At 37.6% G+C, this 23,176-nt stretch overlaps 1 protein-coding gene across 12 annotated transcripts in view; it reads left to right on the top strand.

Moving 5' to 3' along the window:
- shroom2b (shroom family member 2b) overlaps positions 1 to 23,176 on the top strand; it is a 31,575-nt gene that overhangs the window by 1,518 nt on the left and 6,881 nt on the right. The window contains exons 1-6 of one of the 12 annotated variants that reach the window (XM_084100358.1): positions 9,425 to 9,471; positions 17,311 to 17,412; positions 17,786 to 17,803; positions 18,313 to 18,444; positions 18,524 to 20,786; positions 22,658 to 22,737. In XM_084100358.1, coding sequence (XP_083956484.1) covers positions 17,321 to 17,412; positions 17,786 to 17,803; positions 18,313 to 18,444; positions 18,524 to 20,786; positions 22,658 to 22,737 — 2,585 coding nt within the window. In that variant the 5' untranslated portion in view covers positions 9,425 to 9,471; positions 17,311 to 17,320. Of the gene's footprint in view, positions 1 to 3,744; positions 3,894 to 9,338; positions 9,472 to 14,745; positions 15,006 to 17,310; positions 17,413 to 17,785; positions 17,804 to 18,287; positions 18,445 to 18,523; positions 20,787 to 22,657; positions 22,738 to 23,176 lie in introns of those variants that run through there. The other 11 variants (XM_084100357.1, XM_084100363.1, XM_084100354.1 and 8 more) reach the window with 11 other exon arrangements.

Below are 23,176 nucleotides of genomic sequence, written 5' to 3'. Positions count from 1 at the left end.
TATGTCATCAACATAGGAATCAACAAGGTCCACTTATGACATTTTGATTAAATATTATGAGCTCAAAACAAATTTTTTTATAAATAAAACATATGCAAGGATGAATTGCTGACGGTAAGATCTGTAACATGCATTTACAAAATTTCATGCCGACTTTAGCAAACACATGATGTTTATGTCGTTTTGTCGTCTGTAAATGTAAATTATACAGGGTCACTGAAAGGTACATGAACACTATAGTCACACTTCATTGCACAACATAATTGCACTAGAAGTGTCAAATGTGTCATTTATTACACAAACACACTTGACATTTAACACTCACACATACATTTCCTGTGGATTTCCACCAAAATGGCTGGTTGATGGTGTTTAACGTTTGACAATGAAGAAATTAAGACTAAATATTAGTATTGTAAATTGATAAATATACTGTTAAATAAAATGTATAATATTTTTATTAAATACTTACTTTTTTATTTTACTAGTAATATTTTAGTTTCATTTAATAACAATAATATATTATTATTAATTATATTAAATATTATGAATTATATAATAAATAACAACAATAACAGTTATTATTTTTTTATGCTCATATTGATAAATAATCACTATGATTTTTTGCCAAGTTGTGCAGCCCCACAAAAAAGCGCAGCAAAACTTAAACTCACAGTTTATATATTTTCACCCATTTTGTGTCATTACAGCATTTGTTGATTTCGTTTGTCTGTTTTTGGAGTTTGGGCCTCTGTGGATTAAACTGCATGACCATAAACAAACAAACAAAAGATCTAATTTAAATTCCTAACATGTTTTTCTGTAATTTCCTGTAACCATATTCTTGTGTAATTCTTCAGCATTGCTTTAATGTTAATTATAAATATAATTTGGAGTGTTTGTGAATCCTGAGTCGCTTTCACTGCGTTATCGCACTTCAAAACCACAGAGGTCACGTGTGTGTGTGTGTGTGTGTGTGTGTGTGTGTGTGAGAGCACTACTGAGTGTGGACGATCTGAAACCTTGCAAATCAAGATTACAAACTGATCTGAAATCAGCTGCTTTGGACTTTATGGGATGTGAAACGAGCTGTAATCTAGAGTTTCAAGCTCCTGAATATTTAAGTGCAGCGCTCGGGTGTCCAGCTGATGGCATCAGATCTCAGTGTGTTTGAGTGATGAGGTCTTTGTTCATGTCCTGTCCTCATCATGGTCCTGTAGGGTTGATGTTGGTCTCGTCTAATAGTGTTTTCTCAACTAAACTATGGATTGACTCTCTGAGTCACTTATAAACATAACACGCCTAAAATACACTCACCTAAAGGATTATTAGGAACACCATACTAATACTGTGTTTGACCCCCTTTCGCCTTCAGAACTGCCTTAATTCTACGTGGCATTGATTCAACAAGGTGCTGAAAGCATTCTTTAGAAATGTTGGCCCATATTGATAGGATAGCATCTTGCAGTTGATGGAGATTTGTGGGATGCCCATCCAGGGCACGAAGCTCCCGTTCCACCACATCCCAAAGATGCTCTATTGGGTTGAGATCTGGTGACTGTGGGGGCCATTTTAGTACAGTGAACTCATTGTCATGTTCAAGAAACCAATTTGAAATGATTCAAGCTTTGTGACATGGTGCATTATCCTGCTGGAAGTAGCCATCAGAGGATGGGTACATGGTGGTCATAAAGGGATGGACATGGTCAGAAACAATGCTCAGGTAGGCCGTGGCATTTAAACGATGCCCAATTGGCACTAAGGGGCCTAAAGTGTGCCAAGAAAACATCCCCCACACCATTACACCACCACCACCAGCCTGCACAGTGGTAACAAGGCATGATGGATCCATGTTCTCATTCTGTTTACGCCAAATTCTGACTCTACCATCTGAATGTCTCAACAGAAATCGAGACTCATCAGACCAGGCAACATTTTTCCAGTCTTCAACTGTCCAATTTTGGTGAGCTCGTGCAAATTGTAGCCTCTTTTTCCTATTTGTAGTGGAGATGAGTGGTACCCGGTGGGGTCTTCTGCTGTTGTAGGCCATCCGCCTCAAGGTTGTGCGTGTTGTGGCTTCACAAATGCTTTGCTGCATACCTCGGTTGTAACGAGTGGTTATTTCAGTCAAAGTTGCTCTTCTATCAGCTTGAATCAGTCGGCCCATTCTCCTCTGACCTCTAGCATCAACAAGGCATTTTCGCCCACAGGACTGCCGCATACTGGATGTTTTTCCCTTTTCACACCATTCTTTGTAAACCCTAGAAATGGTTGTGCGTGAAAATCCCAGTAACTGAGCAGATTGTGAAATACTCAGACCGGCCCGTCTGGCACCAACAACCATGCCACGCTCAAAATTGCTTAAATCACCTTTCTTTCCCATTCTGACATTCAGTTTGGAGTTCAGGAGATTGTCTTGACCAGGACCACACCCCTAAATGCATTGAAGCAACTGCCATGTGATTGGTTGATTAGATAATTGCATTAATGAGAAATTGAACAGGTGTTCCTAATAATCCTTTAGGTGAGTGTATAACTCTATGAAATCTTTTTAATTATATCCCAGATTCTGTATTTTCTGATTCATGGATTCTGTTTTAATGGTTTAACTAATATATAAAGACTGTGAAGAATTAACATGATAGATATGTGTAAAATATTACTTGGAAAATTCTTAGTTTTTTATGTATTTTGTGCTTAGTTTTTGTTTTATTATTTTAATTTATTTAATTATATACATTTAATTTATTGTATTTCTTTTATTCTAAGTGTTTATATAATTTGATATACTTTTTACTAATTTTTATTTATTTTAATCTGTATTAATATTATTAGCATTTGTATGTGTAAATATCACTTAGAAGATACTTTTTTTTTTTTTTTTTTTACATTTTTCTACCACTACTACTAGATGTAATATTTATTTTTAATTATTTAATTAATTAATTTGTGTTGTATTTCATCAAATTGTATTATTTAATTATTTTAATATATTGTATTATTTATTTTAATCAAATTATGTGTATGTATTCTTTTTATACTTTTTAATTTGTTTTATTAAATTTAATAAAAATGATAAATAATAATATATTAAGAATATAATAAAACATCAAAAAGCATGTCTAATCAGCTGAATTAATACATTTTAAACATTTATTAACATTACATTTGTCTTGACAAAAATAGGGCCGTATGAAATCTGTTTTATTTATTTCCCAAAAATCTTTATTTTCTGTTATAAATTTTATGGATTCCGTTTTAATGCTTTAATTAAACATAATAAATAATAAAATATTGAAATATAATAAAAAATATAATCAAAAAGAGTTGAATTCATAAATTGTATTAATTATTAAAGTATTAACACTGTGAATTATTTGGTAAAATATATATGATTTGTATTGTTTATTATTTTTATTACATTAAATTAAACCATTAAAATGGAACCCAGATTTTACATTTTTTTGGGAATAAATGTTGTTGACTACATTTTTCCTGTCACGTATCATTCCTAAGCAGAACTTCCAGCAGATCTCCAATCAGCAGAAACACAGACCACATCCTTCCCATCATGGAAGTTGCAAACAGATATCCCATAAATAAGCGTAGACGTGTCCGAGATGAGCAGGAAAAGCGCTGGTGGTTTTCTCTATTCCTGGTTCTGTTATCAGGGGTTTGACTCTCGCCATGAAGCAGATGTAGATGTTTCTGTTTGTTTTAAACTCGTGTGTTTTGTTTGTTTAGGTGGAGGACGGAAGTGGAGCGGCGCTGGGTCGAGTCCAGATCGGGGATCAGATAGTCAGCGTTAACTCGGTTCTTCTCAGCGGTTACAGACTGGAGGCCATTTGTCTGGTGAAAAGCTCACATAAGACGCTCTCTCTGGGAATAAAACGGTAGGATTCCCTGTTAAAGTCCACGTGACATCAACACTGACCCGGTTTGATGGTTCATTTGCTTTTGCTAATTGATTGACGTCTCCTCCAGCCACCTGTCATAGAGACACTGGCAGATACATAATTATTACACGGCTCTGTGGAATGCTTGATTCTGATTGGTCACTCGCTCCATCCAGCGGTTAATTATTCCCAGATAACAGCCGCTGAAACAGAAACACAGGCTCATCCGGGTCACTGAAGTCAGCAGCGCTAGGAATGTTTTTTCTTCGTGGAAATTTTGCATTTGGTGAGCTAATAAAATATTAAAACTCAGTCGAATCAATATTTTGTGTACAGTTATTTAATAATGCCATCCAGTATCGTGGACTCGCTCTCTCGTTTTATTCAAACGCAGCGGCGGCCATTTTGTGACTATAGTTTTGTACACTGTTGGATTATGAGATGCAAACAGGCACGATTTTAAAACAGTTTAATCTGAAATCAATATCTCTGATCTCCATAATTATTTATGTGGTGAAATGCTGTGTAATAAGTGTTATGAATGACTGTATACCGTATCTCTTAAATGTCCGTCTAGTTTGAACTTGCCGCTGAAACTGCTTCTCCACGGAAGCTTTATTGCGTTTAAAGACCTAATAATATATTTCAACTCAGATCAATATTTCGTGTCTAATTATCTACTTATGTGGCAAGTAGCCGTGTAATAAGCGGGATAATGTCCGGCTGGATGTACGTATATGGCAGGAGGAGTACGACTAGCATGTGATTTCACATTCAGAAACCATGCAATCACTTCCCCAAGTTTCCTTTCTGAATATCCTATTTTAACTGGAAATACGTCACATTACAGAAGTAACCCTTACGTTGTGTTTGGAGAGGAAATTTTCACACAGACTAAAACTTACTGACTTCGCTCACACAGGGGTTAACACTTCCCAAAAACTGTGGGATCATTTTTTTACTTTTTGGGGATTTTTCCCCCCAAACTTGGTACACTTGTGGTGTTCCTGTTCAAAAATGACTGTTTTAAATCTCTCTTCATGCTGTATTATCACCAAATATTGGAATCAATCTTTTTGTTAACTTGTTTTCAGGACAGGTTTTGTGTGTGTGAAACTGACTGATCGTAGGCCTCATGATCTGAGCTTCTGTTGGTCAAAAATGAATGAGGGAGACAAAAATAAGAGAAACATTAATTTAGTGTTCAGGAGTGTGTTCATCATGTTCACATATTTATGTGTGTGCTTGCAAACATAAAGGCCTCAGACCTGTGCATGTGTGGATACACACACTCTCTCACATACACACACTCGGTCACTCACATATACACATACACATACACAAATACACATACTCATACACACTCAAACACACTCACATATACATACACATTACACACACTCACTCACGCACACACACTCATACACACACACTCACATAGACACACACACTTACACAGACTCACACACACACGCACACACTTACACTCTCTCTCTCACACACACTCACACTTATACACACACACTCACATATACACACACACACACTCAGTCACTCACATATACACATACACAAATACACACTCAAACACACTCACACAAACACACACATATACACACACTCACTCACTCACGCACACACTCTCACACACATTCGTACACACACATACACACAAACACATACACTCACTCAAACACTCTCTCTCTCTCTCTCTCTCTCACACACACACACAGACACACTTGTACACACACACTCTTTCACACACACACACACACACACACACACACACAAACTCACACAAACTATTTTGAGGATCACAGGCTTTCTTTTTCATTTGATTTTCTGTTTAAATAAAGATCCAGTCGATGAGCAGCAGATTTTGACCTTGAATTTCGTTCTTCAATCCCAGAGAAAAGCTCGTAGAGTCGGCATGAAATGCACACGCTAGTGGCTTTGCTATCGTGTTGTGACAGTGAGATGACAAAACGCAGAGTGAAAAAACACAGGGTGAGACTTTATCTGTCGGAATTTATCTGTCGGCTGTTGATTGTATTGTGAAAGTAAGTGTTGCATTTTGATTAAAGATTACGAGGTAAAAAATGTACTTAAAAAAATAATAATGCACTGATGAATTTTTCATAATAAGACCAATGATATGCATGAAAAAAATAGTGTCAGTTTCGATTTCTTTCTGTATTTAAGAAAACTCCATACATTTGAGTCACACATTATCTATGAATTTAAATCTGGATCTGAACTGAAGCATTCTGGTTTTCCTCTGAGATTTCGTAGTTATGCTGACGTGTTTATGATTGATACTTTTGCCAAACCACAGTATGTGCTCTGTGTTTATTGTTGCTGAGCCGTGGAGTTGAGTTTCGCCTCAGCGTCTGATGGAAGGGGTTCGCACTGTGAATATCACACAACCCTACTGATATTTTTAAGATGTTCCTCTCTGACTGGAGTGCTTTAGTCAGCACGTAGTTGGGTTAATATGGTAGTTACATTTGTATCCTCTTCAAGGACAAAATTTAGGCCTGAGTGTATTTCTTAACCTGGTGTAAACAAGTTTTCAGCCAAGAATTCTGCCCATAAATCTATTAAAAATCAATTTTGACTTTTTGCACGGGCAGGGTGAATCCACCCAGAACACCCTAGCAACTGCATAGCAACACCCTGGTAACCACTAAGAATATCATACAACTGCAAAGAAATGCCCAGGCAACCACCCAGAACATCCTACCAAGATCATCCTTCTAAATGCATAGCAACACCCTGGCAACCACCAGAGCATCCTAGCAAATACATAGCAACACCCTGGCAACCACAAGAGCATCCTAGCCAATGCAAATACAAATACAAAAAAAACCCTGACAACCACACAGAGCATTCTAGAATCCTAGCAAATTCATAGCAACACCCTGACAACTACATAGAGCATCTTGACAAATGCATTGCAACATACTGTCAACCGCAATGAACATCCTAGCAACTGCATAGCAACACCCTGAAAACCACCAAGAGAATCCTGACAACTGCTTAGCAACATTCTAGCATCCCAGAAAATGCATGGCAACACTCTAGCAACCATCCAGAGCATCCTAGCAACTATATAGCAACACCCTGGCAACCACACAGAGCATCCTAGAAAATGCCTAGCAACACCCTGGCAACCACAAGAGCATCCTAGCAAATGCATAGCAACACCCTGGCAACCAAAAGAGCATCCTAGCAAATGCATAGCAACACCCTGGCAACCAAAAGAGCATCCTAGCAAATTCATTGCATTGCAACACCCTGGCCACCACCCAGAGCATCCTGACAACTGCATAGCAACACTCTGGCAACCACCCAGAGCATTCTAGCATCCTAGCAAATGCATAGCAACACCCAAGTAAAAAGTATTCATGAGACCTGATAATGTTGATTGGTTTCTCTTTGTAATGCTTAGTTTGTTGTATTTTGTATGTTTGTAAGTTTGGTTAAAACTGAAGCACGATGACACAGGAACGAGCAGGAGCAGTCGTGTGAGCGTTCCGTCTCCAGCCTGTGTTTATCCCAGGCGTTGCGGCAGAAATCAGCATGACGTTTGTGAATGGGTGACACCATTATTTGACACTGCGGAACAAAAGTTGCGTCATCATTGTGTGCTGGTGCACGCCGTCCCACAAAAGAGGCCCGAGGGCCGGCCATTGTGTGTCGACACGGCTCTGCCGGGCTTTCATGTGCAGGACTGGGGCCTTTGGGTCAGTGTTTCTCTTCTTGAGGGAGTTTATATGTATGATGAGGCCATGAGACTTAAAAAATCCTCACCCACAATCCTGTGTAGAGTTTTGTGCAATGCTTCCTACCCAAAGTGTGCAGTTGTACAGGACAGAGATCCACTCAATACTATTTAGAGCATGTTACTGTAATGGAGCAACTTTATTTGGTCGATTTTATTCATGCATACTGTACACAAACACATCAGTTGTTGGTCAGTGTTACTGTACAATCCCTTTGTCGCCCCATCAGAGTATTTAAGGCCCTACAGCGCCATCTAGTGGTGTTTAAAGTGACTGGAAATCATTGCATCAGATCATGGCTGCTTCTGAAAGTGCATTCTTATTTTGAATAAGTAATTACGTTCTATATAGTATGAATGTGTGTAGTATGAATATAATCTGGACGTGCTACATCCGCCTTGATGTCAGTCATTTATCATTTATTATTCATAAATCCTCTCCCGTGGCCTCATGGGACAGTAAAGTGTCCATCATATACTAGGACATCCAGGTACTTTTAGCCTACTGTATTGCTTTATGAGTACTGTGAATCTTCTTTTGTCACATACTGTTTTTCACCTACTATATAGTAGTGTGTGTGATTTCGGACGCAGCCCATGTGTTTTTTATCAGCGCACAAACAGCTTAACAATGGACATGTTCCACTATTTTAGAATCATTGTGGTACTATTATGATTATTATTAATATTTTGAATTAGTTTTTATTTTTACATTTTCCGTTTTCATTTTAATTTGACTTAGTTTGAGTCATTTTGTTGTTTTTGTCATTTCTATATAGTTTTGAATTTTTTCTTTCAGTTTTAGAGTTGTTTTAGTGCATCAAGTTAAAAACACGTAAAAAATGAATGAGCTGAAATAAAATAAGTTTAATTTTAAATTTCAGTTATGGTTATTTTAAGTAATGAAAATGTTTTTGTGTGTGTGGTTTTAGTTTAGTTAATAAACCAATTAATTAATAAAAAAATTGACTTAAAAAAAAAAAAAAAAATCAACTGACAAAAATGTCAAACGTTTTGTGCATCTTTCAATACAATAAATGAAATTTGTTTTTATATGTTGCATTATCCAAATTCTTTTTGAGGCTATTGTATGCACATAGATATTAAGAGTTTGCAAAATGCATGTCAACTTTATTTACAACAATTTTAATCAAATATGATCAAATTACAAAAACAAAACTGAAACAACTTGTGCACAATTTTTATTCTGGCTTTAAAGCACCTATTTATTTTTATATTGTTTCAGGGTATATTTGAAACTTGTAGTGTCTTAGTCAGACTTTTTGAGGTGGGCCAAACTGCTATTGGATATTACTAACTGTACAGTGATGCAAAAGTCATTAAGCATTTTATAAAATATATATATTTTTTAAATCAATTTGATCATTACTACAACATCAGAGTTCTGTCCTGAGCCGATGACGCCTGATCCCTGAATCCAATTACTCACAGCAGAAGTTTACCAGGAAGAAAACAACAACACACACACATTACACACCCACAACCAGATAAAACTATGTTTGAGTATTTTTAAATTTTTATAATTCTAGAGATGTGCTGCATATGAGACTGCTGACGTCATGTTTCAGTCCTGATGTCTGTGTTCTTCACTATAATGATAATCTCCCCCTGTGTTGGAGAGATGGATGAGTCCATCGCCTAGGTGAGTTTGTTTGGCGCGCTGTGATTGGCTGCTGGCCGTGAGCCCTGGGCTCATAGTAAAGCACACAGACTGAACTCTGAACACGTTCCACTATGAAGATGGACACACTGCTAGATTCAGATCGACAGGTATCTGCTCTTTTACATCTCAGTGTCTGTTTGTAATGATGCGTGTAATGTAATATGTTTGGTTTATAGTTTACATTTGTTTGTAACATGTATACATTTACATTTATGATGTCCATATATTGATTTGTGATGGCTGCAAACAATATAGTAGGCTAAGAATTTTATGTACACATGAAGGTACAGTGTGTTTTTTTGATACATAATATGTTTACACTATTTTAAGGTGACAATGTTACATTGTACTTGTTCAGATAAGTATTGATTAAAATGTACTTACTATAGGGTTACGGTTAGGGTTTGGCTCAGGGTTAGTTACTTTGTAATTATGCATAATTTACTGTTATTAATAGTAAGTACATGTAGTAACGTGTAACTGTGCCACCTTAAAATAGTATTAACCGTATGAATTACAGCTGAAACTAAACTATAAGTTCGACAAAATAATAGAAAGCTTGATGTCAGAATGACATTTTAAAGACTAGACCAGTGTTATTTTAGTACAATTGAGAAGATATTATAGTTTTTATTAATATTTTGAAGTAGTTTTTATTTTTAGGTTTCCAATTTTCACGGTTTTAGTTTTAGTAATTTCTGGTGTTTTTAATATGTCTGTTTAGTTTATATGTATTTTTATTTCAGTGTTATTTTTTATTACATCAAGTTAAACTAATTGAAAATGATAAAACATTTATTTCAATAATTTTTTTGTGTGTAACTTATGTCTATTTAGCTTTTATAGTATTTTTTTTTTTTTTTTTTTTTTTTCAGTTTTAGTTATTTTATCAAGTAAAACTAAATGAAAATGACAGGCTTGAGATAAAATAAGTATATCTTTTTAAATATTTTATTTTATTTCAGTTAACGTTTACGAATTTCAGTTAATGAATTATTAGTTATTTTGGTTTTAGTTTTAGTGAAGTGTAACAGCCCTGGACTGTACGTGTTTGATCGTGGTCTCGTGTCCCGTCGTCTCGGACTGTCCTCGTTTGCCGTGACACCTGTTACATCATGAGCGGGTTTGACGAGGGCTGGGGAAGCTCAGGGATTTGAGACGCAGCCAGATTTAGAGAAACTGCAGGAGCTGATCTCATATGAAGATTTGGAGGTTTCGTTTTCAGGAGCTGGTTAGAGAAGCTGTTGGAAGAGGACATTAAAGGAGTTCATGACTTTCAGTTTTATTTATTTATTTATTTATTTATTCACTTTTGGCTCAGATGATTCTCCTTAAATGCTTTAGGGAAGAATATATATAAAAATAGACACAATAGTTGACAATACAGTAAGAGTATAGAGCTGTAAAGTATAGAGCTCAGAAGATTTAGAAACGAAAGGATCTATCTCTGTATCTCTGACTTTTGCAGAGATTGAAGATTCAAGAGTATAGGTGTATTTATTAGCTAAAATCTGCTGCAGATCAGAAATATACAGTAAAATATCTGTGAAATTTACAGCAAAAAACAGTTACCAGAACTTTACTGTAAAAAACACATTAGCTAGAACTTAAATTACTGTAAAAATATGTCCTTAACTGAAATAATCTTAATATACTACATTGTTTTTTTAACCTTTATATAATATTGACAAACACCTTAAAAACAGAAAGACATAAAGAGAAAGAAACATGATGAAAAGTATCTTTTCCACAAGCTGAAGTAAATAAAGATTCACAGTGTCAAAATAACCACATACACAAAACACCATTAACGAGATTATGGTAACAAACACAACTCTAAAATACTGCATTAAACATTCATTTAACAACATAAGATGGAACATAAAAGGCTAACTTATAACTAATAAGTCTAATAAGCAATTTGCGCACTTATGCACTGTTCTATGTCGTTTTGTAGTATAAATAGTGAGATTAGTGTGTGTTCACTGTCAAACTGAATATTTCCCCCCAAAAAAGTGCACTTTAAATACCTGGATGATGCACTTAATTAATGGAAAAATGAAGTGTGGAATATTGGACACTTCATGCACTCAAATTAATGAAAAAAATGTCCTTATAAAGTCTATACTACACGGTTGAGGACATAGTGTATAAGTGTGTCATTTGGGACAAATAACTAGTTATTTCAATGGAAAATTGTTAATTTATGTTTTTCACTGTAAATTATAAGATAACAGATCCAAAAACTGTACATTTAACAGTATTTTAATGAAATGTCCACTTGACTGGTTGCATTTTCCCAGTCTTTTACAGTTACAATTACAGTAGTTTTTACAGTGTGTGCATTGAAATGATTGTATTGTTTATAGTATGGATCTGTCCGCTCTCTCGCTGGCTCTCTGTGGCCCGTGTGAGCCGTAATCCTGCTGATGATCATCACGGCACTTTCTATTGTTGTGTGTCTGTCTGGCTCTATTCAGGCCTCAGTCCAGGTTAATCACTGGGTTCTGAACGGTGACTCAGCCAACGGACAATTCAACGAGCTGATAAAGATGCAGTAAGCGATTTCTGTAATGCAAAGTACTGTCATGAAACTCTAGATGGCGCATGCTGATTGGTCCTTAGCTCAGTCTACTTGCAATCACATCGTTATCTATAGGGCACAGCTGATTGGGTCCTGCTGTATCAGTAGCCAATGAGCTCGCTGCTCAGCCTTCAAATACTTCATCAGCGTTTTCTGAGCGCGCTTTCAGAAACCCTCCACCTTCCCCAGCTCCACCTGTATAGATCTGCTACGGGTCATTCATGTACGCTATATTGTACAGCAGCAGCATGTCTTACTTGCTCACATCAGTGTGTCGTGTGTGTATTGGCAGTAGCAAGTCCTGTACATGCTCAGCAATAACAGCAGCAGCAGCGTAGCAGATCTGTCCCGCCAAGACCAAGCATATCAACATTGTCATATTCATTTCCATGCCAAACACTCCAAGTCCCCTATCTTGCACCCGGCGCAATTGACTTTGTACACGACGCATGTATCATTCCTATTTTGCACCCGACGCACAGCGGACTTTTCCCTCCACAGACGCACGTCCGTAAATTAGGGAATGAACTTGCGCTCCCGGGGGCGGTTCAGAGAAAAGAGGAGGCATGTTCCGGCGCAAACGTTCCCTGGTGCTATTTTGCAGTTTCAGAAAACAATCCCGCCACAGACCAGGAGAAACCTCGTCTAAAGTCAGTGGCGCGTTCAGATGCTATTTTAAGGGCGCATGCTTGGCCATAATGTAGTGTGTGCACAACACACACACACTTTGCTTCTCTCATCTACACAGACGCAGCAGTTCACATTTTTGCAAACCATACATAATTACAAGGAAAAATATTAACACACGAGGGAAATCATTGTTGTGTCCATGAAGATGTGAAAAAATAGGCATAAATCTAGCTTACACATTTACCCAAATTATTATACGCCTGTTTAACCGAAGCTCATCTGGGTGTGTTTCTCCATCCCCAATGTCACTTCTCTGTGTTTTACGGCCTTGACGAGAACGACGGTCTCCTCGGCTGTGAACCGCTCCTGGCAAATCCGCCGTTATAATAGCAATCCGCCATGGAACAAGCGCGCCTGCTCTTAAAGGGAATGTGAGATGTCGCTCTGATTGGTTTATTTCACATTATGCCCAAACCACACCTATGAGTAATGAAGCTACTTCAGACCAACACATTTTAGATTTGCGTCGGGCGCAAGAGTCATTTATCCCGCCGGTATAATAGCAACAGCGAGATCCACCCACAAAGTCACTTGCGTTTCGCGTTTGATACTTGCGTTTCAGATCGTTAAAATAGGGCCCCAAGAGTTGTCATGAGTAAGTGTTTGACTTTTTTGAAATCAACATCCAAACACACACACCCCTCCCTTCATTGCTCCGCCCCCAAAATAACAAACACGCTATGCAACACGTGAGGCAACAGCAACAGCATATCTTGCTTCTGTGAAACAGCAAAAAACAATGGGTCTAATTCACTAAGCATGCGTATATGCACATATTTGTGCTTGAAATGTGCGTACGAACAATTTTAAGAACAAATCACGATTCACCAAAAAATTTGTAATAAAATGTATTCTAAATGTACGAAAAAATATAGGAATAGCTGAAACCACACATGCGCAAAAAGCACTTTGTACGGCCTTATAATCGTGTTAAGAAGTTATAGTTCATCGTAATACGACTAAAATTACAGCGGGGGAAATAAGTATTGAACACGTCATCATTTTTCTACAGTAAATATATTTCTAAAGGTGCTATTGACATGGAATTTTCACCAGATGTTGGTAACAACCCAAGTAAGCCATATATACATACAAAGAAACAAACAAAAATAAGTTCAGAAATTAAGTTATGTGTAATAATGTGAAATGACACAGGGAAAAAGTATTGAACACATGAAGAAAGGGAGGCGCAAAAAGGCATTGAAAGCCAAGACAACTGCTGAAAACTTACAGTACTTAAAAAGCAATCCAGCCCCCTGTCAGTGGAAATTAATAACAGCTGGTTCAGTCCCAAATGATGGCCTATAAAAAGGTCTCATTGCCAAGGTGTCACACAAGACACATCTCATGATGGGTAAAAGCGAAGAGCTGTCTCAAGACCTTCGCAACCTAATTGTTGCAACACATAATGATGGCATTGGTTATAGGCGCCATCCTAAGCTTCTGAATGGTCCAGTGAGCACTTTTGGGGCCATAATACGGAAGTGGAAAGACAATAATTTCACCATAAATTTGCCTCGACCAGGTGCTCCTCGCAAGATTTCTGATAGAGGAGTGAAAAGAATAATCAGAAGAGTAATTTATGGTGAAATTATTGTCTTTCCACTTCTGGTGTAACTGGTAATAACTGGTATAATAATAACTGGTGCTTTCTCAACCCCTTTAACTAATTATTAGCATTGATTTAATTTCATAGAAAGTTTGCATTTTATTCTTTAATAATACCAAGAAATTAATAGGTTTTTTTTGCATTTCTGAACATGGTGGCATATATTTCAACATTTAGACAGAGGGCTAGTTTTTAATACGGTAAAATGCTGTATTTATAATTTTTACCTATAGCATATATTTATTTATTGTTATTTTTTCATTAATTAATTGTTAATATTTATTTATTACTGTTTATCTATTTAAACATGTTTATTAGTCCATTTGTCCTTTTTTTATTAGTCATTAGTCCTGCTTTTATTTGCCCATGATATTTGATAGACCTTCAGCCAATTAGATAAGCAGATTTCGTAGCATGTTACTATAATACTCCTCGCCCTCCCCGTCTCAAACGTCTGTAATCCCTCAAGGAAATCTGTGATGGGACGTGCCCTAAGACAGATACTCACTGTTTGTGTTGTTTCAGGCTGTGCGGTTGCATCATTGGTGTTTTCATCATACATGGGTTAAAGGCCAGACGCTTAACCTACATTAGCTTTTAGTTGTAGACACATGCCTAGAGGATAAAGATGTGTCCACACGTCTTAAAAAGCATTGGAGAAATTAAAAATATGCAGCCAAGCAAAGTCAATGCAGTAATGAAGCTCCTGATGTCGAACCAAACGCTTTTTCTGGTTTAAAGCAGGGCAAGAAACTGGGGTAAGTTAAGTTTGACTATTTGTCAGCATATAATGTTTTGAGCTTTATTTGTCGTACTGTTTGTGGTAATGCATTTATCTCTTTATTTTATCTCTTAGTGTTGGGGGGTAATGCATTACAAGTAACGTGAGATACGTAATCAGATTACCTTTTTCCAAGTAACTAGTAAAGTAATGAATTATTGTTAAATTTACAACAAAGTTACTGAGATAAAATTAGGGATGCAAGTTTCGACAGCTAAAAAAGGCATTATCGGTCAAAAATACAAGCTGAACTGAAAATTAAAATGTGATCTGTCTTGTCTGTCTTGTGTCATAAATTGTTGAAAAGGTCTCAAGTAGCAGAATACAACAAGCATAATCGTGTCAGGGAGAGACCAAACAACACCAAGTACATGTTAATAGTAAACACATGCAGCTTATGGGCCACAGTTTGGTTTGTAGCTTCATCAAACATTAGTAAACCATTGAAGTGTTTTAGTAAACCACACATTTATTTAGAGCAGGTGTTCTCGATTCAAACGAGCCCAAACACAATATAACACGACGCGCAGATCTTGGGATAATCCTCGTTTACACGCTGCTTTGCTAAAGCAATATGGCATCCGAGATCCGATCGCGTCACAACGATGCGCTGACGTTTTTCTAACGTCATTTGATAACATCGGGAAAGTTAATGAATAGAAACTGGATCTCAGGTATATGGTCCAAATTTCCGTGAACCATGAATTCGATTAGACACACGTATTTCGATACCGCTTATCAATTCCTATGTGCACATTTTAATGTGATAAAATGACTTTAGCAGGAGTTTAGTTGATACGACACAAGATTAGTCTTTTGTTTTACTTTCGACTTGACGTTACAGTCAGTTTTGCAGATGGTTACACTCTTTTTAAAGTGTTTTTTTAAGACGTTTCTTTTGGCTTAAAGGATGTTCTTGCAGCTTTTTCTGTCTCCTTAACAATTTCAGCTTTGGTCATATGCATTTGTATAGTGACTAGCACCCAAAAGAACATTAGATGTGCTTTTAATTGCCCTGATAGAGTCATTCTCGTCTTTGTCACCTCAGTTTGATCTGATTGGATAAACCAATATTGAATAATGATGCAATAATGAACTTTAAAACACTGTTGATCCTGCATATCGGTCATTATTCTGAATGGCAGTGAACTGATATGACGAATTGGCCTCTCAGACAGACAACAGATTGAGAAGAATGTGTAGCTACTCATCTCCCTTTGTGACAGATTGAATGGCTAAGCTCCCATTTGTCGCATGCAGTCGCTGCTCTGTTGTTCGGTGGGCATATGGTGACCCCGTCCATCCGGAAACATGGCTTTATCCCGGTTACCCTGAGCCGACTGTAAATGAGTTCGGAGCGAAGCATTCTGGTCTTATGTTATCAATACAGTAGGAGTGATGATAGTACACATTCATTACATTGTGTCATACAGCAAAATAATAAATATTGACTAACTGACTTTATGATCACTAATCAGTGTTATTTTAGTATCATTTATATACTATATTATAGTTTTTGTAATATTTTGAATTGGATTTGATTTTTATGTTTTCTGTTTTTATATGAAAAAAACATTTTAGTTATCTTGTATGTTTTTATTTTACTTTATTTTTATAGATCTATTTCGTTTTATTTTAGTGCTGCAACTTAAACTAAATATTAATTGTTAATATTTATTTTTAAAATAATTGTTTATTTATTTATTCCAAATGTTGGAATATTTATTCTAATATTTTTATTAATTTCAGTTAATGTTTATTTTAGTTTAGTTTTTTTATGGTTTTGGCTTTAGTTTAAGTTAATGATAATAACCCTGTGACTTATACATTAGGATGGATAATCAATCTCTCAAATCCTGTTTTGGTTAATGATTTGGATCATTAACTTTTAGTATAAATTAGCATGATTGTAATACTTTTCATGTAAAAACTCAATTTTACCTTTAAAAATTAAGTCATGGTTTAAGTCATTTTACTCAACTTTAACATAATTTAGAGTAAATCTACAATTTATTTATCTGGTTCAGGACAGACTAAAAAAAAATTTTCACTTAAGTGAATTAAGGATTTACTACACACATATATTTTTATATACCACATTATTTTTATTGTTTTATATATATAATTTTTTATTTTTTATTATTAAATATTTATTTTATTTTATAATCTTTTTAACAAAAATGAATGTTTTTTTGTTTTTTTTACAACATTGAGCAGTTCATATGTTTTATGCTCCAGTTGATCTACAGTATACACTGTGTTTTCTCTACCTTGTTGCGCAGGAAGATTAAAATGGTGGATATTGTAACTCAAACAATGCCTGCAGAAAGTGAAGTACACGTGGCCAGGAACTTTCTCACGAAGATTTTGAGAAGTTCTATGAGGTATTGTGGAGCTGTTGGCCTCTGTCTCGTGACCCCCAGCCCTGTACGCTCCTGTAGCTCTCACCCATCGACCCGTCCACCCCTGCCAGACCCGAGTATCACATCCTCTGCCATGTGGCGTCTTAGCTGTAGCTGTGCTGTTCACGTGCAAGACGGGGATTATACGCTTAAGCTTATTATCGAGCTGTCAATTTCACTGGCTTGTTTATAACCTGTGAGCGTCAGTGCAGAATCTCCAGTGTTTCCTGTTGTCTTGTTGATGAGTGCTGATCATTTGTCAAAAACATTTGAACAAATATTCTGCTTGTGTTTCTTACATAATTTGTCTTGATCTGATTGTATCCCCTCCTTTTCCACCTCACATGCATTTCAGGAATAATCGCTTCAAAGGGTACGTCTGGTGCAGCTGAATGAGTTATCATGAAATTATATTCTGCAAAAGGATTAAATGATGTTATTCACAGTTTCTATCTCTTAGAGCAGAAATATTCCTGATAGTCTGAATGATAACTGATGTTTTCTTAACACCTTTAACATTAGTAGTGTTTTTTTTTTTTTGCATTTTATTCTTTAATAATGTTTACAAAAAAATATTTTGCACATCTGAAGTGAAAATGGTGACTTGTAGCAACCCAACATTTAGACAGACATGTTTATTTATTATATGTAGATTTACATAAAATTCATTATTTTATTCATTTATTTTTTTCTAATTGTTCATATTTATTTATTTATTTATTTATTACTATTTTTAAAATTGTATCTGTCCTTAGTTCTAACCCGTTGTTGGCTATAATTATGTACAAAGTACTGTTACAATTTCTAGAATAAGCCTTTCTGAAAATTTTACAATTTTAATTTAATTTAATTTTCAGGATTAATTTTTAATTTTTATTTCAGGAGGAATGAATCATCATGTAGACCCCATTCGTGGCACTCTGCTAAATCCACAGATAACCCCCCCACAGACAGCCCTAAATCTGAACCCAGCCCTGCACCTGACTCCACTTGGCATACAAAATATGATGCAGGGTGAGATTCTGAGGGTGTGTATGCAATGAATTTAAATGAATCTCAGTCAGCATCATTTATTTTCTTTGTATTTTACCAGGTCACCCACAAAAGAATTCACCAGCTGTTGGGGACAGACCAATATGCGACAAGTGTCCTGCCAGTCCAGCTCAGTGGGAGATATGGAAAGTGTAGAGCCCTCATCTCACGCTTTCTCAAAAGAGCAGCCGTCAAGCAAACCCAATGGTGGAGAAGATCACCCAATGTTTTTATCAGGCACAACTGACCACAGTTCACCTCGGGGTGTTGCTCCCACAGAAGGGATTTTTTACAGAGGCGTTCCCAACGATCCTGGCGTTCCCAATGACTGCCACAGATACCTGCAGATCCCCATGGGCAACGGGGGACGAGTGAGTCCCAGTGTGGAGGAGCAAGCTAGCTCCAAATTCTCCTCCACTTGGAGATCCAACCATAGACCTGTGTGGCATATTCCCGAGAGCAAGATGACCACTATTCAAGCTCCTCCTGCTCCTCCACCTCCCTTGCGTAGTGATAGTTTCACAGCCACCAGAGTTCATGAGAAGAGCTTGGTGGGATCGTTCCCTGAAGGAATATCTGTATATCCACAACAGAAACCTCACTGCAGAGCTGTGAACCAACAGTTGGATGCTGAAGCGAGACACAGCTACAACCCACCTCCAAAGAAGGACTTCTTTCAGCCGTATCTTTCGGTTGAAGACTACCCAAATAAGCTAAAACCTTCCAAACCCTTTTCCCTGTCAAGCACTGATGTAAGACAAGGGCAGAACCCATTTACTTACGAGCTTCAGCATCAGAGACAGCACAGTGATGATAGTCCCTTTTCTGTGCACCCTAACGCTACAAGTTCACCAAATACCCAGAGTGTTGGGAGCTACTACCGAAGCCTTCAAGATTTACCCACCAACGCTGGCAGTCGAAACAAAGCCAGAACCAGCATGGCATTGGACCCCAATTATGAGGGCCAGGCTCATTTCCGTTACTACTGCATCACTGCCCAGCAGCCATCCCTGAAATCATCTACGCAGGGTTGGATAGGAGATGAACGAAGGTCTGAAATGGGAACTGCTCAAGGTGCTACAGACAGAAGCTTGGTTGGTTCTCAAAAGGCTGTGAAGACAAAGTATCCCCAACTCAATCTACCTGAGAACAAGAGCTCCAACGGCTACAGCAAACAGGCCATCAGTCCTGCATCTCAAGCCACGTCCCCTGTACCAAATCATGGGATTTCAAAGTCCAGCTCTGGGGAAAGAGAGACTCAAAAGAAGAAAGATGGAGTTAAGCCACAGCCTTCCAGGCACGTACCAAAAAACCAGATGGAGCAGAAGAACCAAATGTCCACTCAACACCTGGACAATCCGTGGATCAGCAAGCAGGATCACAAGATCTGTCCACACAAGACCCCCTTGTTGCACTCTCTGGCCCAAGAGAGCAAGATGGCTGAAAAAATTACCGTAACAGCCAAAGCAGGTGGTCAAGAATCAACTGATGCCACCGGTGGTAAACAGGGAAGAAGGAGTGACCGCTACGCCACAACTCTACGCAACGAGATCCAACAGAAGAGGGATCAACTTCAGAAAAGCAGGAGTGCAGCTACCTTGACCTGCTCAAGTGAAGTTGAGGATGACTCTGACATCTGGAAGTCTAATGAGACCTCCACATCGTCTTCTGATGGTTCCTTCACCAACACTTACAAAGATCATCTGAAGGAAGCCCAAGCCAAAGTTCTGAAGGCCACGTCATTTATGAGGAGGGACCTGGAGCTTCCTGGGAACGAATCTGCATCGGATCAACTTCCCAAAAGATCTGGGCCTGTTAATGGGCAGCTCACCCGCATTGGCGGGCGTAGACGGTTTCCCGTGGACAAAAAGATACATTCCTTCTCTGAACCGGACAAGATCAATAAAATAGGAGTTGAGGATAAAGCAGCTGGGTCCTTTGTGGACCGATACAAGTTCTTTGAAAGTTCCTGCAAACCAGTTCTCCAAAAGCCCATTCCCAAGCAGTCGCTGCTCATTCCCAATGAAGACCACAATGAGAGAAAGACTAGATTAACTGGAGACTGTGAAAGCATCCATCAAGCTCCCTTAAAACAAAGTAAATCGAGCCACGCTGACCTTAATGCAGAGGAGCAACAACGGCTCGGTACGTTTGCTGAATATGAGGCTACGTGGAACATGCAGAAAAAGCCGGTGGAAAGAAGAACCACGGGCAGATACCGTTCAGCTGAAAACATCCTGGACTCAGGCTTGGAGGAATCCAACAGCACAGTGTGTGTTCATGAAAGATCCCGTTCCTCCCCTTCTGCTGACTTCTATGGACAGGTGAGAAGATGATTCTTTGTTTTGTCATGATATTGATAATGTTTTTGTTGCCCAGACCATTGGATTGGGCTAAGAATTTTTAGCCGATTCTAAAGATTTTATTGGTCATGTGAATCACAGTATTGATTGCCTACACCAGGGCTATTCAATTGGCGGCCCGCGGGCCAAATGCGGCCCGCCAATCATCTCCATGCGGCCCGACGGCACCAACCTCCCTCCTCCTCTTTTCCTGGCGGTGCGGCTAATTCAGTTTGATACTCGCTCCGATTGACCTGAGAAACGTTTTACATGCGAATATTTCAGCAGTTATTATATGTGTCCCGAATTTATGTGACTTAACCAGCGATACCAATCATTCGTGAATGAATCATTATTTTGGTTCGATTCTAAACGCGCTTGCATAACGGTCTAAAACTATTCGGATTCATTCGGACCGCTCCATCACTGAATCATCTGAAGCGGTTTCTCGTTCAGTACAGTATAACAACAAATAGCGATTCTTTCAGTTGTTTCACTAGTTGTTTCAACACGGCCCAGCACGGAGTTGCGTTTACTCCATGGTTTACTCCCGGTCCCGGACACTATATTAAACAGCGTTGCGACAACCAGTGGGAAGTGTTTCAGTTCGACAGAAACCTCTCTGTTACAAACCACAAATCACTCGATGATTTAATTAGTATTAAATCGGAGGAAACAGCCTCAACATTCCCAATAAGACTGATGAGGAAAGCAGGAGAAACATTGTGGCATGAACGAAATTAGAAGACTTTAAATCCCCTAATCACCCTTACAAACATTTAGGCCTACCATGAATTTACTGTAGTAATTTACCATGGTTGGGCAGAAATGTGCAATATTTATATTGAATACTATGTAGTAATAGGTTACATAAATATAGTAAATATATATATATATATATATACTATAATATTATATATATATATAATAGTAAATATAGTGATTTATATTGCATTAGTTTTATTAAGTGGGTAGAGGAATATATAATTAATGCTTGTTATGAAATTATGTCAGTTTCTTTGTAAAGGTGCGTATAGTTTTTAACTTGTGTTTAGGCATTTTTTATACATTGGGAGTGAGTAGCCTGTGGTTAACAAGTCTCACTGTCAGAATATTTTCATTTAAGCATAACAATTATAAATAAAATTATTATTATTTCTCACCAACAGCTATAAGTTTGTATAAATAATTTATTTGTTCCAAGGAAAATAGTTGTACACAGCTGTAAATTATCAAGTTTTTTATTTATTATGGTTTTATATATTTGCATAGGCTACTGTTGGGTACCACATTTCCAAGTAAATACCATACTTTTTTAGAGTTACTTTAACTTATTTATTGAAACTGTTATGTTTCAATAAATAAGATAAACCCCCAAACCAACCCACCGGCCCACCTCAACTTTTCGATTTGATAATGCGGCCCTCGAATGAAACTAATTGAATAGCCCTGGCCTACACCAAACACTGATCACTAAACCTACCCGTCATTGTAACCTTAACCAATGAAATTAGCTGGATTGCGCCCAGTGGGATTTTTTTAATTTTTTTATAGAAAGATTAAAAATACGGGAAAATAATTAAACGGGATGATAGCAAGGTAAAATAAGGGAGAATCCCGGGAAAAATGGGAGGGTTGACAGGTATGGCCCAGACATCACTTTCAAAAGATTTAGAATTCAATATTCTCCCTATTTCATTAGATACACAATGCATTGTTTAGTAATAGTTGTAGTGGGTTTGCTGCTGGCACAGTGGATAAAGTATGATAACATGATCTTTAAGCAAGGCCAGTCCGTCCTTCAGGGAGAAGAATCTTTGGCATCTGTGTTAACGGATCCACATTCCTTTCAGAAAATCCCTCTGCCACCCAGAAAGTCTCCTGTGGAATCTCAGCCTGAAGCCAATGGCCAACAGGAGACCCGTATCACCAGGTTAGGAATTCTTGTCTTGTCTATGTGTTCAGATACAAGTAAGGGCCTATAATTTCATTGATCTGATAATGGACATATTAGGGGGTGGATCTGTACACCGAAGTCACGGTTCGGTATGTACCTTGGTTTTGGGGTCCCGGTTCGATCTGCGTCCTCATAAACCAAACGGCTTAAAAAAAACATACTAATTGGTGTTTTTTGAAATTCAAAAAATGCCAAAAGTTTTCTGTGATTGGTAGGTTTAGGGGTAGGGTTAGTGTAGGGGGATAGATTATACAGTTTGTACATTAGAAAACCATTACGCCTATGGAGAGTCCCCGTAAACCACATATCCAAGTGTGAGTGTGTGTGAGTGTGTGCGTGCATGTGAGAGAGAGATTGTGTGTAAGTGTGAGAGAGTATGAGTGCAAAAGTGAGTTGTGTTTCTACCCCTGCCATT

The sequence above is a fragment of the Abramis brama genome (genome assembly GCF_963993115.1).
Source record: "Abramis brama genome assembly, chromosome: 23".
Lineage (NCBI taxonomy): Eukaryota > Metazoa > Chordata > Actinopteri > Cypriniformes > Leuciscidae > Abramis > Abramis brama.
Note: the sequence above shows the minus strand (reverse complement) of the source record. Positions and strands in the feature narration are given on the sequence as shown.